General features: G+C 40.3%; 2 protein-coding genes across 3 annotated transcripts in view; one reads left to right on the forward strand and one right to left on the reverse strand.

Moving 5' to 3' along the window:
* Window positions 1-9048, forward strand: part of zranb1b (zinc finger, RAN-binding domain containing 1b) — a 21432-nt gene extending 12384 nt beyond the window's left edge. For both annotated transcript variants that reach the window (XM_032541388.1, XM_032541389.1), the window contains 5 exons: window positions 2509-2707; window positions 4010-4130; window positions 4446-4575; window positions 6369-6598; window positions 7202-9048. In XM_032541388.1, the coding sequence (XP_032397279.1) occupies window positions 2509-2707; window positions 4010-4130; window positions 4446-4575; window positions 6369-6598; window positions 7202-7420 (899 nt within the window). In that variant the 3' untranslated portion in view covers window positions 7421-9048. The remainder of the gene's footprint in view (window positions 1-2508; window positions 2708-4009; window positions 4131-4445; window positions 4576-6368; window positions 6599-7201) is intronic.
* Window positions 9049-10555: 1507 nt separating this feature from the next.
* Window positions 10556-16114, reverse strand: LOC116705317 (C-terminal-binding protein 2; the record flags this gene model as incomplete). The annotated part of the gene is given in 5 exon segments (XM_032541399.1): window positions 10556-12297; window positions 13840-13972; window positions 14057-14184; window positions 14383-14513; window positions 16085-16114. Coding segments are annotated over 4 exon segments (576 nt in total). The 3' UTR covers window positions 10556-12113.

Consider the following 16114-nt stretch of genomic DNA (forward strand, 5'->3'; position numbering starts at 1 on the left):
CACACACACACACACACACACACACACACACACACACACACACACACACAGGAATGTATCATGGTAGCATAATACAAGAAAGATCATTCCTCGAAGCTTTGTTTAAATGTGCCCATAATAATTTAATTCAATTCAATGCTTGGTCTGATTTAAACTGAACAAAATCAACGTTGTCATAACGTTACGTCTGTTCACCTGCAAGCAAGGAGGCTTCAAGAGATTGAGCTTCCCAAGGCAAAGCAGCACGATAAGTGTGACTTTAATATAATTCAGCAAAAAAACATATTGATAACAAAAGCCATAACAGATATTAAATGCTGATATTTTATCGTAACAAGCATGTGGTAGATTAAAAACTGATCTCCTTGTTGCTGTGAGGCCACACTGCCAACCAATGACCACTGCGCTGCCCTTTTAAGTAATAATTTGACATAGCAAATTGTTGTTTTGTACACTCATTGTTAACTGCAATTAAAAAAAATGTCAACTTATTACTAAAGTACAAGAGTTTTATCTTCTACTTTTGACCCCAATGCCAAGGTTTGATGTCATGAGCACCCTTTACCCTTCTTGGGCTGTTTCTGCTTCCCCAAACCTTCCTTGATGTTGTCATCATCTAAATTAAACCTGGCAGTTTTTGGGTTAGCCCATTTCTTATAGCATGCAATCTTTTCTTCCAGCTCCTCTAGCTTCAGGGAAAGAATCTTCTCCTTCTCAGAGGCCCTCAGCTTCTGCTGGGTGCAAAAATCCTCCCGCCGGTGAACCTTAATGTTGAGCGCCTGGATTCTTTTTTTAACTGCTCTTCCTCACACCAGCCGTGGTGAGGAGCAGAGAGTAACAACATGTAACAACGTGTTACGCATCACTCCGCCCAAGTAGCAGTGCTTTGCCTTATGTGGAGAATAGTTCCTAGTATGCATACGGTTAGAAGATGGCTGTCTCATGTGACCTTGTTATTTGTACACACTGTGACTATACAAATCACAAAATGTAAGTAGGAAAATGTTGGCATTATTTTGTCACTTATTGGGAGCAGTAGGCTAGATGCTCCATCCAGTAACCTCCAGGATCTGTGGTGATCTAGGCTAGCAGTGGGTGTCTCAGACAGAGTTACGACACGCACGGCAAAAAGTCCAAATAAGCGTGTTCCTTTTAATAGCCTCCTTATGTGCTTTTTCTGCCTTCAGTTCCTCAAACATATCATGGAATATCAAGGTCTTACCTTTGTAGCCCGTTGTCATGTCTTCTAGCTCTTGAAGGGGGGTGTGTGTGTGTGGTGTGTGTGTGTGGTGTGTGTGTGTGTGTGTGTGTGTGTGTGTGTGTGTGTGGTGTGTGTGTGTGTGTGTGTGTGTGTGTGTGTGTGTGTGTGTGTGTGTGTGTTATTCTTTTATTTTTGGAGGGTCTCTCAAAGGTAATCTATTTCTTGGCCAAGGATTTTCTCCCTCTCAGAGACCTTCAGCTGCTGCCGCGTACACAAATCCTTGTCGGTTGGGAGCTTCATGTTGAGCTCCTGAATTACATTTTTTTTCTCTCTATTCTCTGTCATGTTCTTTTCAGCCATATGCTCATAAGGCATATTAAGCTGCTCCACTATATTGCTTGCAACCTTGTTATGACTCTCAAAAAGCTTCAGGTTTAGCCTATCTAGACAGGCTGAACATTCTGTTGGAAGCTTTTTTCCAATTCACATGTTTCTTGTTTGAGGACGTTGTCTCCCACAGAGGTCTTGAGGCCCTCTTGGGTGCCGACATCATTTTCTTTTTGTACCAATAAATCAGGCTCCAGGCATCACAGTTACTTTCTCTGCCTTCTCAGCCTTGTCCTTTATGGACACATCTTCAATTGTCAGGCATCATCAATAATACCTGTTTTTATTATATTTTATTTATATAAACATTTTATTATTATACAACACACACAAACAAAGAAGATGCAAAGGAAAACCAGGCATGCATATTCTTCAGCCTCCCTGTTTTTAATTTTATCTCATTGATAGAAGTCTTCCTGTGCACTGATCCCTTTTCTTTAGTCAAAGCAGAGTTGTTAGGCCACTGCTAATGCAAACTGTTTGCTGGTTTTGATATTTACATGGATTTTATCCTTAAATAGACATCATTATCCTTTTTACTTCCCTTTTAACTGCGCTTTGCAACATATTTCTGCTATTAATATTAGCATGTATAGGAAGAGATGACTGAACACTGTATATCTGATCAGATTCCTGCCGTAACCTGACACGGGTTTTGTGGTGTACATGCAGGCCTATGTAAACATTGTTATGTCAGATCTATTTTCACAGGTGGTGAGTAATCATTACCACACTCTCCCAAACGGTCCTTTCAAATGCCATCCCTATCTTGCAACGTGGGGGGAAAAACCCCTCTGTGGCCTTTATACAACCCTCACACATTTCTTAGTAAAATGTGTTTTCTTTGAGGTAAAATAGTTAGTACCACTGATGTTTTTCTAAAAGATCTAATGCTCAGCTTCTCCTCCCCTCTTGTTTAGAACTGGAAGAGGAGTCTCCCATAATTAACTGGTCCCTGGAACTTGGGACCAGGTTGGACAGTAGATTGTACGCCCTGTGGAATCGCACGGCTGGGGACTGTCTCCTCGACTCCGTGCTGCAGGCTACATGGGGCATCTATGACAAAGACTCAGTCCTCCGCAAGACCCTCCACGACAGCCTGCATGACTGTTCTCATTGGTAAGACCTGCAGAATGCAGACTAGCAGTACATATAACAGTGTGGTGTAGTCCCTTAAAACACAACCTACAGCACAGTACGTGGGATTTGCACCTAGTCTCAGGCACTTTCATACTGTTTTTACAAGACTGAATGGCATAATGCACTACACATCAATAGTAGACTTCACTTTACTAGTACTGACTTCAGCTGTGCTGGATAGGTTGGTGCCCACATGAGAATATTTTTAATAAGTAAGTACATTAATTTGTGCAAAGTAAATATACTGCGTTGTACAGTATATTGCAGACTGACTACATAGGTGTTTTTACGTTGAGGTCTTGACCATTTCAGCATAAGCAAATCATTCTATGTTTATCCATTTAATTTAGACCACTGTTTTACACTGTAATTTTTACAAAACTTGAACAGGTTGAGTCGTGTCTTGCTCAAGGACACTGAAAGAGCTCAAATTTGTCATTTAATGGTTTCAAGTTACGTTTTGTTCCCTTTAGGATTGCATGACTGTTGGAAATTGGGACATGTGGTTTAGAGGTTGGGACAAATACCAAGAATCTAAAGTCTGGATTGCAGGCTCGGGCAGAGATCTGAGACTTTGATCTGGAACTGAGAGGCTTTGACTAGGGATTTAGACCAGTCACACAAATGTTTCAAGATTACAAACAATATGCTGAGACATGAGAACGTGTCTCAGGACCAAAAAAAAAAAAAAAAAATTCACTCACAGATGTTAAAGGAGATTAATAAACTCTTAATTGAGTCTAAAGTTAGAAGCATTTGAACAATTTTAAGGCCTGAAACCAATTTTACTTGAGCAAACCAGTGTGACCATGTCTATTTCCAAGAACCTGTGGTTTGCAGTGAGAAAATTACTATTGGATATAAAGAGTAATATCCATCCCACCTTAACCACAACAGCAAGACTATCAGTCAACACCCCCTTCTGTACAGATAGGTCAATAAATGTCACAGACAAACATTTGGTGCTTGTGGTGTGCGCCGCGCGCTGTGTGTGTGTGTGTGTGTGTGTGTGTGTGTGTGTGTGGTGGTGTGTGTGTGTGTGTGTGTGTGTGTGTGTGTGTGTGTGTGTGTGTGTGTGTGTGTGTGTGTGTGTGTGTGTGTGTGTGTGTGGTGTGTGTGTGTGTGTGTGTGTGTGTGTGTGTGTGTGTGTGTGTGTGTGTGTGTGTGTGTGTTGTGTGTGTTGTGGGTGTTGTTTTGTGTGTGTTGTGTGTGTGTGTGTGTGTGTGTGTGTGTGTGTGTGTGTGTGTGTTGTGTGCGTGCGCGCGTGCGCGCGGTCTGCAGGTTTTACACGCGCTGGAAGGAATGGGAGTCGTGGTATTCCCAGAGCTTCGGCCTGCACTTTTCACTTCGGGAGGAACAGTGGCAAGAAGACTGGGCTTTCATCCTTTCCCTGGCTAGTCAGGTACATGCACATGAAAGCAAACACCCACATTAATATGGAGGACATGAGCTTGATGTGCTTTAAATGTGACACACTAATGATGTATGAATTATGCAAGAAGCTTTACTGCTCTCACTGCAGTATACTTAATCTGTAATGCCCTTTGAAAGTGCATCCTGCCTGTCATCAGCACTTCTCTGCCTCTCACTGCTCCATGTGACCTCATAGCCTAAGGAGTTTGGGCGGGTTGTTATTATAACACTTATTAAATCTGGGTATGAAGCACAGTAATTGTGAGTTTTTTACTTTTTACACTTACACTTTTTTCTTTTACAGCCAGGATCCAGCTTGGAGCAGACCCACATTTTTGTTCTTGCACACATACTTCGTAGGCCTATTATTGTCTATGGAGTGAAGTATTACAAAAGTTTCCGTGGAGAGACGCTTGGCTACACCCGTTTTCAAGGTGAGTTAGTTGACTGTTTGGACTAAAGTTGTTTGGGTTAAAGATCTTTAAATGTTGAGTGCAGCTCCATTCCAGTGGCCGTATAACGACTAGATTTCCTTTGTGAAATAGCTCCAGCCTGCATGTGTCTGCATAGCTTACATAGCTGACATAACTGCCACTCTGAACTGTTAGTAATTTCTATTTACAACATGTATTAGGCTAATGTCTTTCATTTAAGGGGTATTTTAGTACAGTGTGACTCAATTAAAACACAACACAACACAGCAAAATGTACTTAAAGTACTCAGTGTTTTCTTACTATTAAATATGATGATTTTGGATTCATATGTATGCTGCATCAATGTGTACATTGCATTTTACTGCTGTAAGGTGTACTTATTTTAACTTCTTTGTATGCTGTTCTGTGAGAACCACGTATTTCTAAAAGTCAACTTTTTATGGTGTCAGAAAGGCAGCCCTGTTTTCAGCTTTGTGACAATGCAATTTCCAACTGATCCAAGAGGGTTTTTAACTAGTTAATTTAGCTGAAGAAGTACTAGAATTTTCTCAATCCATAAAGGAACACTTTGTCCCTCAGTTTAGCGCAAACTCAGTTGAAAATTACCACGTGTAGAGATGCATGGTTTTCACTGGACAGGAAGGGTATGATAAATTAACTGACACCTATAGCTGTCAGAAACATTTAGTGGAATAAAAAGTAGAATATATTTCTCAGAGATATAGTGGAGTATAAAGTTAGTATAAAGTTGCATAAAATACATGTACCTCCAAAATGTACTCAAGTACAGGTCTACGTTTATGCCTTGCAGTAAAAACAGCCTTTCAGTTAGTCTGCTGACTGACGCTGCACAGGAGACAATGAAAGTGCTCTGTAATGGCCAACTGCTTGCGGTAAAGCCTTTCTGATGGATCCCTGATTTACAGTTTCCAGGAGCCGATGTAAAACACACAGAGGGAGGCGTGTTTATGGGTGCCTATAGAGAGGGGAGGGGAACTTAGTTAAAGTGGTGACCAAGTGGACCCAGTAAAAGCACAGTGGTTACTGGAAGAACAGAGTAGCTAAACAGACAGGCTTCTTATTTGAGGTGTCGTTACAGAAGTAGCCATGTGTTTTGAGAGCTGCTTTGTGTATTATGGAACTGAAGGAATGTGAAATATGAGCAGATGTTTTCCGCTTTGTTTTGGGCATAACCAGTACGCCATTCTGTAGTTAACGTTGACAATGTTTCAACATTTCCAGTGGTGGAATGTTTGTATCAATATATTTAGGCCCCAATCAGACAGAGGGCATTTTAGCAGCCTGGGGCAGCCTTTTTAAAGTGTTTTCAATGAGAGAAGGGTTTTGTTCACTGAGTTTGAGTTGCTCAGCGGTTTGCATTTTGTTTGCCGTCATTTAACTTCACGGTTGGCTTAAGATGGGTGATTTGAAGGTTGCCTAGCAAGAATCACAAAAAGACGCAATTGGCTTGATCGAGGCGCCTTGAACAAGAAAAACAGTGCAGTACACCTGTCTGATCACGGAAGAGTGCGAAAACAGTAAAATGATTCATCACACTTGATATAACTGCGGTCACTTATTTTTTTGTCCAATTCATACATACTGAATTACTATAGCTATTTAGACTCAAGACTGTAATAGCAACCATAAAATTACACTCAAAAAAAGGATAATCGCATACCATATAATATCTTTTACTTTGCCCCCTCTGTAAATATAGATAATGTATTTCTTGGAAAACCATTAAAACAAATGATTAAAAAAAAATTCTCCTTCCTCCTCTTCTCTCCAGGGGTGTATTTGCCCCTTTTGTGGGAGCAAAGTTTCTGCTGGAAGAGCCCTATCGCTCTGGGCTACACGCGGGGCCACTTCTCCGCACTGGTGGCCATGGAGAACGACGGGTTCGACAATCGTGGCGCGGGCGCCAACCTCAACACAGACGATGACGTGACCGTCACGTTCCTGCCGCTAGTGGACAGTGAGAGGAAGCTGCTTCACATTCACTTCCTGTCAGCACAGGAAGTAAGGACCACTGTGCCTACACCATTTCTTGTTTATCCTTATAATTTCTCTTACGATTGATGTTTTGTTACGGGTGTCACTACACCGAATCAAATGCAGATGTGAGTTGCGCCGTAGCCTACAAGATGCTAACGAGATACTTCTGTAATGTCAAAACCGTAAAGATAGACCTACTTCACGAAGTCCGTTCACTGCTGGCTACAAGTTAGCATCAAACACAACAAAGGCTGTCCCCTGAATGGCGTTTTGAGCCAACGTTAGTAATCAAACAATCATAGATGGCTAAAATGTTTTTGAAATGATTTTCATCTTCTGTTGTGGTTTGTAATGAGAAAAGTTCATTATTTTATGGATTTCACAAATTTCAGTATGACACGTTATGCCATAAACCATTTAAATCTGTTGCACAACTCACATCTGCGCTCGGCTCACACCGGGTCGTGATAACAGTCAGGAAATCACATTACTTGCAGGAGGTTTGTCTCATCTGTGTCTGCACAAGTTCAAGAGACACAGAGCTTCAGCAGGAGGACATGCTTTCCTGTGTTTAGAAAGTGATAATGCTCCCTCTAATGACCATGCTGGTTTCCCCTTGTCCCTCAGATGGGTAATGAAGAGCAACAGGAGAAGCTGCTGCGGGAGTGGTTGGACTGCTGTGTAACGGAGGGCGGGGTTTTGGTTTCTCTTCAGAAAAGCTCCCGCCGTCGCAACCACCCACTTGTCACCCAGATGGTGGAGAAGTGGCTAGACGGCTACCGGCAGATCCGCCCCTGCGCCTCTTTGTCTGACGGCGAAGAGGAGGAAGACGATGATGACGAGTGACAAAACTGAAGCGGGGTGGGAGGCTGTCTGCGGGGGGCAGGACTCCTCCCTCTTGCAGTTCTCTTTTATTCTGTTTTCCTTAACGGACACGGACAAACTGTGAAAGCCTTCGGGAGTGAACAGGGAACCACGAACCCCCACCCACCTACCACATCCGACTGAACACACTGCTACTCTTTTAGCACACACAGGAACTCGGACTTTAACTTAAAACACACTCAACACTTTACTCGGACAAACCAGAGACCGACAAACTCAACTGCTGCAAAACAGATTTGGGGAGAGAATAAAGGTTTACGAATGCAAATGCCCTTTGGATTTGTTTTGATTTTCAAATATAAAGGAAAAAAGGAATCTTTAATACATAGATGTAAATGCATGTGGTTGTTTAAAAAAAAAAAAAGAGTATAAGGAAATATACCAGCAATGATTCAAATCAACACTTTATATCTATTCAGTGTGGGCACTGACAAAAGCACACTTCTTCTCAATCCTTTTTTTGTCCCGTTTAAGAGTTGGCTTATTTAGCTTTTTCTTTTTTTTTTGAATGGGCAGGGACAAAGCCAATAAATATATCTATAGAAAACCAGAGGTTGTGTAACAATAAATTACTTTAATCCTTCATCACTTAGCACTGCACATTTATTAAAACATTTCTATATAAATACAGTATCATTGCTTGAATTAAGGTCATATATGAAGCTCTTGAAAAGGGAGATTTTCCCTTTACAAGTCCAATCTACACTCGTTAAGTTTTAGCACATAAACATTAATGTTGGATCTTTTGGTTTACCTTTTTTCAGACTGATTGAAGTTGTGTGTGTGTGTGTGTGTGTGTGCGCGTGTGGTTATTCTTCTCTGAACTTACTTTACATATTTATTGTTAGAAAAACTTATATGAGCTAATAAGAACTTTCTGTATATTTTTACTGCTTTTTGTGGTTTTGTTAATTATTCTCAATCTTGATGAAGACACGTTGCACAGAAACATTGTTGCTGTGAGGAAAGAACCAATCATGACCATCAGTGAAAGGTTTACTTGCGTTGCTGCGTGCGGTTAAGTACCTCATGTGAATGCCTAAAATCTGGTGCTTTTCTTTTGGTCAGGCGAGTGTGAGACACATTCAGTGTCAACAGAAACCCCGGGGTCACACTTGTCTCATCGTTGTCTCCTACTTCCTTTTTGTTCTTATTTTTATTTTTTTATCTTTTTGCTTAAGCATTTTTCGTCACCCTCATGGTACATGTCAGTTCCGCTCCTCTGTAACGCCTGTTTGTTGTCATTATGTGAAACCATCTTTTAAGTTTTTGATTAAGATTGTTGTGAGACTGCAACATATTAAACCAAAGCTGACAGAAAAAAGAAGAAAAACACTTTTTTGCTGTGAATGTTTTGCATTTAGTTTTTTCTTGCCATTGCGTACTGTAACCTCCTTCGTGTTTCATTCAAGTCATTCACGTTTTGAGCATCACCTGTATGTTGCTTTGTATTTAATGCAATAGTTGCAGTTGTGACTATGATGGTTTGTGGATTTTGGCCTGACTTCACTATACAGAGTGTAACGCAATGAACAGGCAAAATAAGGAAAAAAAAAATAAAGGAAAACCTTTTTGAATGTCCAACTAAACTGTTTCCTGTTTGATATTCTTAGTTATCAATTATGTTATTTCATGTGTCAGTTAATTCTGTTTGTGATAAAGGAATCTCTTAACCTGTCACATCACTAGATTTTTGTCTTTAAATGTGAATATATGTAATATATGTTAAATATGTTACTTTCACAGTAAGTCAATTATTATTACCTCCACCACGACGTTTAGGTGTTTGTCCGTTTGTTGGTCTGTTTGTCAGCAGGATTACGAAAAGACTACTGGCCCAATTATCACAAAACCTGGTGGAAGGGTGTAGCATGGTCCAAAGGAGAACTGATTACATTTTGGAGCGGATTTGAATCACAGGGCAGATACACAAATTATTTTTCACTTTTGTTAACATTGCGAGATAGGCCATAGGTCATGTGGTGTTGGAATAATAAATTTTAAAAAGGACTGGCTGGGACATTTCACACTGCATTAACATTGGGAGATAACCTTAGCCTTCCAGTTTATTAAGCACGTTTCCAACTCCACGTGTGTCTAGGCTTGTAGCGCCCTCCAGTGGATTCACATGTGACAATAATCCAAGCAGGTCAATTGAAGGTCATGAATGAATTAATTTAACCCTTGTTTTATCCGATGTAGTATATTAGTTGTATACAGACAACTAATAAATGGTTTCAAACACACTATAATGTTCTATTTATGTCCAAGGACATTTTGAAGCTTTTAATAATATTTTGTCAATTATAACTTCAATGAATTATCCACAGCTTGTGTAAATAATCGATAACAGTATATTTGGCTGTGATCGTGTTTTTTATATTTATTACACACAAATAGTATGTGTTTTAAAGCATATATAAACTGTTTATACACATGTACAACTTTTCACAGGTTTAAAAATGTTGATTTTTATCAATTCATTGTTTGGTCTATAAAATGTTAATAAAATAGAGAATTGCCAAATAAATTACATTAGACAAACCGACAGAGAGCTCTGGACCAATGGAAGGGTATTTTTATCAAAAGTAACCGTTCATACATCCCTTTACAAAACAGAAAATAAGACATCTTTTATAATTCTTGAGTCTTGAGTTTATTAGATTTCTTTAGTATCAAAGTAAGTAATCTAGTACTAATTGTCTGTAGATCCTTTGGTACACGGCAAACATGAACTGCTTTTAGTTATTTCAGCATACTTTTAATGATTGCCTAAATGTTAACTAATATAAGCATAAATGGTGCTAAGGTGACTCACGGAATACACTTCCTGCTAAGAATTATGGGAACTGTATTCTCCAAACATTAGTGCATGATTATCTACCAAATAGAAGTAAGAAATAATAACAGGAGCGGCAAAATCCATCACTATTAACTTTTTATGTTTCTTCCACAATAAATATTGTTTGGACATTACTAAAGTCAGACTTCTTTAACTTAGAGGATTTTTAAGCATCTTAAAAAAAAAAAAACTGTTAAACATGTCCAGAAAAAAAATATATCACACAAATGCTTGAAATGCAAACGGAGACCATCATCAATCAGAACAGTAAGTTTTATTTATTGTTTCCAGCTGCACTGTATGCTATATTTTCACCTTGTACAAGAAACAAATACAAATACTCACACTAAAAACCAAACAATCTGCTAGCAGCCGTCTCTTGCTGACGTCATGGGGCTAAAAGGGATGGATGTGGCTGCTGTTGTTCACAGAGGGCAGGATGCCTCCGAGAGCCACAGCTGGCTTTCATCAGAGCAGAAAAACTAAACGGAAGAAACTATAGAGGGTGTGGTTGTTCACATAAGACTATGATTATAAGAACATTTAACAAGGCAATACAAATCTAACAGGACTGAAAACCTTGAACATCAAAAAAAACTTACATTTGATATATATATAAAAAATAATAATACCACAATGGAGAAAGAGGTGGAGACATGAATAGCAATAAATCCAATTTTTTCTTTTCTGTTTGGACATATTTGAGGGTTCATTTTTTTTCCTGAGTCAGTAAGATATTTACTGTTTGTTTTTCCTTCGTCGTTAGCTGGTGCTGCAAAGTACTGTAGGTCCTTTGAATGCAAACAGATTTTAATGTGGGACACAGGTCATGGCAATAATCAAATTTTGTCGGTACCTCAGTTCAGCAGAATTGGAAAAGTTACAACAACAATATTTAATTGATGTGGCACACTCAACGTACAATAGCTAACTACAAATGGCAGTCAGTTTTTTTCTCTCCTTTTTTTTGGTTTAAAAGGGGGATTTTTGTACCTCATAAGCCTAAAATATTATTCCTGGAACTGGAAACCACATCTACTGCCCCGCATCTCGTCTCTACATTCAAGGGCCACCAGCCACGACAATTAGAACAGAGCAAAGATGGAGTCCAGATCTCTGATAGAGACAGCAGATGCTGTTTCTTGTCTGCTAAGTGTAACTGTAAATCCATTCATTTTTTTTTTTCCACACATTGAAGAACAGAAAAACAGACATTCACTTGCAACAGAAACACATAGTATAGGAAAAAACAAAGGAAAGTAGAAAAAACTAAACTAAATAAATGACATGTTTGCGCTGAAATGAGTGAAATTGACAAGCAAGGAGGGTGACGCGGAGGCTTGACGGATTGTTCATGAAGTCACTGTCCTTTCAAGCTCTTCCTTTAAACCAGGGAGGGCGGGTCAGATTTCCATCCTGCACGTGGAAATGTCAACGTGTCCCAGAAGTCAGGAGGAATCTCCCCTAAAATATACTCAAAAAGAAAGATAAAAACAAAAACATCACTTGCATCAATGAAGAACAAAAACAGATACGTGGGAGGAAACCTTTCAGATCTTCGGCGCATGAATTTGACGGTCAGTCCCATCTCAGCGTGGCAGCTCATGTGCGTAATAACATCCACTGTCCTCACTTGAGCGTAGTGGTTTCATACAAAAAGAAAACATGTGAACCGTTGCCCGGCAGGCAGTCTGCTGGTAGGTTCAGATGGCTGAAGTCAAGCGTACAGTTGGATGGTTGAGTTGGTAGTTGTTGTTTTTTTTATTTTTGTTTATGCCGGTTGTAGCCCCCTTTTCAATTCCAGCAGCAGTCCTACTGCTCTGTCATGTGCTCTCTCATGGGGTCGCCATGTTTGGAGGGTTGGTTGGGAGAGGTGGCCTGTGACGGATGGGTACCGGGGGGCAGGGTGTGGGTGATGGGCACTCCCCCAGGCACCAACCCCTCCATAGGTCCGGGAATCCCGCTGGGGGCGACGCCCACAACGCCAGGAGGGAATCTGGAGAAGGACAGGAGATGATCAACGGGCGTAATAAACAGCAACGAAAAGCTGTTTGACTCAAAGTAACCGTTTCTATTTTGCAAACTGGCAAAGACAAATCCTGGAAAAAGTCTGCTGCTGCTTATTGGCTTATCATTCATCAATTACACTTGTTTTCCCCTACAAAGCTGAATATTTGAACATATGGTGCTCCTGATTTTAGGCGGTATTTATTAGAAACTGCTAATTAAGAAAAAACAAATCAACACATTCAATCTGAAAAAATGTGTAATCTAAATAAATTCCAGATAATGATGTACTTTTGTGGATACAAATAAACATTTAAGAGAATCAAAACATAGTGACAAAGATTTAGTGGAACCACTGAGCATTATCATCTCTATGAAACAAAATATTTAGAAATTGTGTAAACTTGGCAAGCAACACTGTAGCGTGGAGGCAATACACAAGAATGTTAAAGATCCTAATTTGGTGGAGGGGAAGGGGGGCTAAAGGGGCTTAATTTAAAATTACAAAACATTATTTCTCACTTCTACTTAAAGAGTTTAGGCCGACAGATAGTTTGGGTTTATTTGCTCAGCTTTTAAGATCTCTGCAGCTCAATACAATAGGAGGTCAATAGAGTTTGTGTCTGTTTTGTGCTATTGATAAAAAACATTAAAACAATTAATCAGTAACATCTCTTCCAAGAAATTGTGTACCCAGTAAGTGAGAACATTTTTTCCTTCATTATAGGGAGCTGAAAGAAAAAGTGTGTCAGGGGCTCTTTTTTTTGTGTGGGTTTTTACAGAAGTTGTAATGACCTATAACTCCATGTCCTCTACCTCTATTTTCACTAAACAACTAAAACCTAATTGCATTATTTTGATTAGACTTCTAACTTATTCTACTCTTGATTTTCCAGTTTGTCATATGCAGCTGAAAATGTATGTAAATGTCCAACATGAGAGTGATCCGGGGTTTCTGTTTGTGGTGGTGGTGGTGGGGGTTTGGGGAATTGATGCGATGCTGGGTAGAATGGGTACAATTACAGGACATGTGAGTTAAGAGTGTGAAGCAGAAAAAAAGACTACAGATTTCAATGGGATTTTTTTTTAAATTAATGACGTAATTCATTTGCCCTGGCCTGTGGGCCAGCAGTGGTAGTATTCATTTACCTGGTTGAGAATTAGGTATATAATTTGTCCTGCATTCCCCCCGTTGCTATGGCCTGTACCATGGTTTGGTTCACTCGGCTGTGTGAGAGAAGCAGTTCATTCTGGTTGAGACAATATAGAGACTGAGAAACGAAGAGCCTAAACTTAACAAGGGATTCATTCATATGGGCCAAATTATATGTATAAGTACGCCACAAAAACTAGGACCCAGCCTAATATTCAGGAAAAGAAAGTCAGAATTGTGAGAACATACATATAACGTTCTAGACCACCCCTCCCCCATGTCTTAAGCCTCATCTACTGCAGGTGTTGATGTGACACAGGTGATCTCTGTGCGATGTGAGCAGCCTGCTGGGTTCATTCACATAAATCCCCCTCCTACCTGTAGGCGGCACCATTCATCTCAGGGTGAACTTGAGGCTGCTGCTGCTGCTGCTGCTCCATCATTCCCCAGGGTGCCGTGGTAACAAAGAATTCTTTGTTGACGCAGTTTCGGAGGCTGTCGGGAATACGGCCTGTTACAGGGCAAGATTAAACATCGGTAAGCTGAGAACCCAAAATCTACGAGAGTGGGAATGCGTTCAAAGTTGTCTCCGTACCAGTGATGGCTCTGCGTATTTCTGTGGCGGCGGCCTCTCTCATCTCCAGTGACGCCTGCTCGCTATACCAGGCGGTGTGGGGTGTGCAAATCAAGTTGGGCGCGTCTTTCAGAGGACCTTGGGAAAAACTGGCAGATGAAAGACAGAAAAGCAGAACTGAGTGATTAAGAGATGCAAGAGGAATAATTTGTTCAAATTGATTTTCTTGATACCATTTGGAGAAATCTATTTCCTTTGTAATTCTTTGCCATAAACACTAAAGTCTAAAATGTACTTTGTGAATTGAATCATTGGATAAAAGGACAGGAAGGTGTGATCATAAACACCTGAAAGGCTCCGACTCGTGAACATCCAAGGCGGCTCCCCGTATCCGGCCTTCTTTCAGGGCCTGAGCCAAAGCTTTCTCATCCACCAGACCTCCCCGTGCCGAGTTGACCAGGAATGCACCTTGACGCATCTACACACACACACACACACACACACGCACGCACGCACGCACGCACGCACGCACGCACGCACACGCGCACACGCACACGCACACACGTTATTATCTCTATAATATTTTTTGCTAAATGTGTGGCTTTGAGATTGCACACCCGGAGGTGCTGTCATTAGCTCAATGTGGCGTGGGAAGACGTTTCTAAAATCCTAACATGGTGGGAGACAAACACTTTTCATATAAAGAATGACAATATAACAAAAGGCTTTTCAAAGAAAGGGGGCATTTAAATGACACTAATCCCTTCATCTTCACAGAAGCTTCACAATAGCTCTTATTCACAGTATACAAGAAAGTGGTATATAAATCATGATGCAGATGAGCATACATTGTATTTAACTTGATTCTCTTTCGACAGCTAATAACACAATTAGTAAAAACATATTCCGGTTTAAAGCAGTTGTCCATGTTTCAAATAGTTGTTAAACCATTGAATTAACCGGCAGTTCAATGTGTGTACTCCAGGTGGCAGCAGTGAACAAGAGAAGACTAAGAGGATAACTCAAGTGCGTTTCTTGTCTTTATCATGTTTGGGAGACGGATCCCCAAAGCGTAAAAAAACACCATTACATTTGGGGGTTAAAGTGCATGCTGTGGTTGGTTTAGTTGCTGATTTACAAAGGCAGCAAACTTGCATGCCTGTCATGCCTGGCAGCCCACTTGGCTGGTCAGTAGCATTCCTCGGACTGCATTGTTGGCAACTCACAATAGGTGTGGCATGCTGCATAAACATATCATGGACTTGAAAAATACAGTATACAGGGACAATGTTTACATTTATACTATAACTATAGTCTAACTGCTGAGAAAAGGGAATGTTTACTGGTTTGTAATATAAAAATTTTAGATTACTGTGTTCAGTTTGTATCCCAATGATGAATTGACATTTTTTACTAAAAGAAAAAGGACACAATTCCTATTCTTGTCAACCTGAAAGTCAGTATGCTTGTCTCATTTTGGGTGAAAAACATACACAAGAGCACACTGACTCCTACACCCAACACACACGTGCATGTTTGGGTCACACTGACCTGAGAGTTATAAAACTGTGAGGTAGAACAGACTGATTACAGTGACTCTTCCCAACACATTACAGTAACAATAACACAAAAATATGTCCCCACCATCCACCATTATGTTCATCCCTCTTTTTCATAGAGAATCTCCAAATGCCTGGGTTTCTTTAATTGAGCTTGTTCTCCAAGAGAATATTAGCACTCATTAAAAGGTTGTTTAAACAGCCTATAATTGGAAGTCCAACAAAGGAGCGCTGGCAGCCAGGGAGTGTTAGTGGCTGCGGCTGAGGGGAAACAGCTGCCAGTCGGCTGGGTTAAAGCTGTGCTACCAATCTCCGGGAATCATTAGCCTAGTGATGAGAACGTGCATCCGTCTTTAGAAGGTAGGAGCTTCTGTAGATTGAAGTTCATCAGTTTATCAAAGAGATAGTAAAATCAGTTTTCTTTATCACTTGAGGCTCATATTAGACAGAAACAATTACATTCTTTCCTCCGCACTAAAAGGCCCCCTACCTGTTTGATGGTGAAGTCGTTGATGAGGTG

Source organism: Etheostoma spectabile, chromosome 17, assembly GCF_008692095.1.
Source record: "Etheostoma spectabile isolate EspeVRDwgs_2016 chromosome 17, UIUC_Espe_1.0, whole genome shotgun sequence".
Lineage (NCBI taxonomy): Eukaryota > Metazoa > Chordata > Actinopteri > Perciformes > Percidae > Etheostoma > Etheostoma spectabile.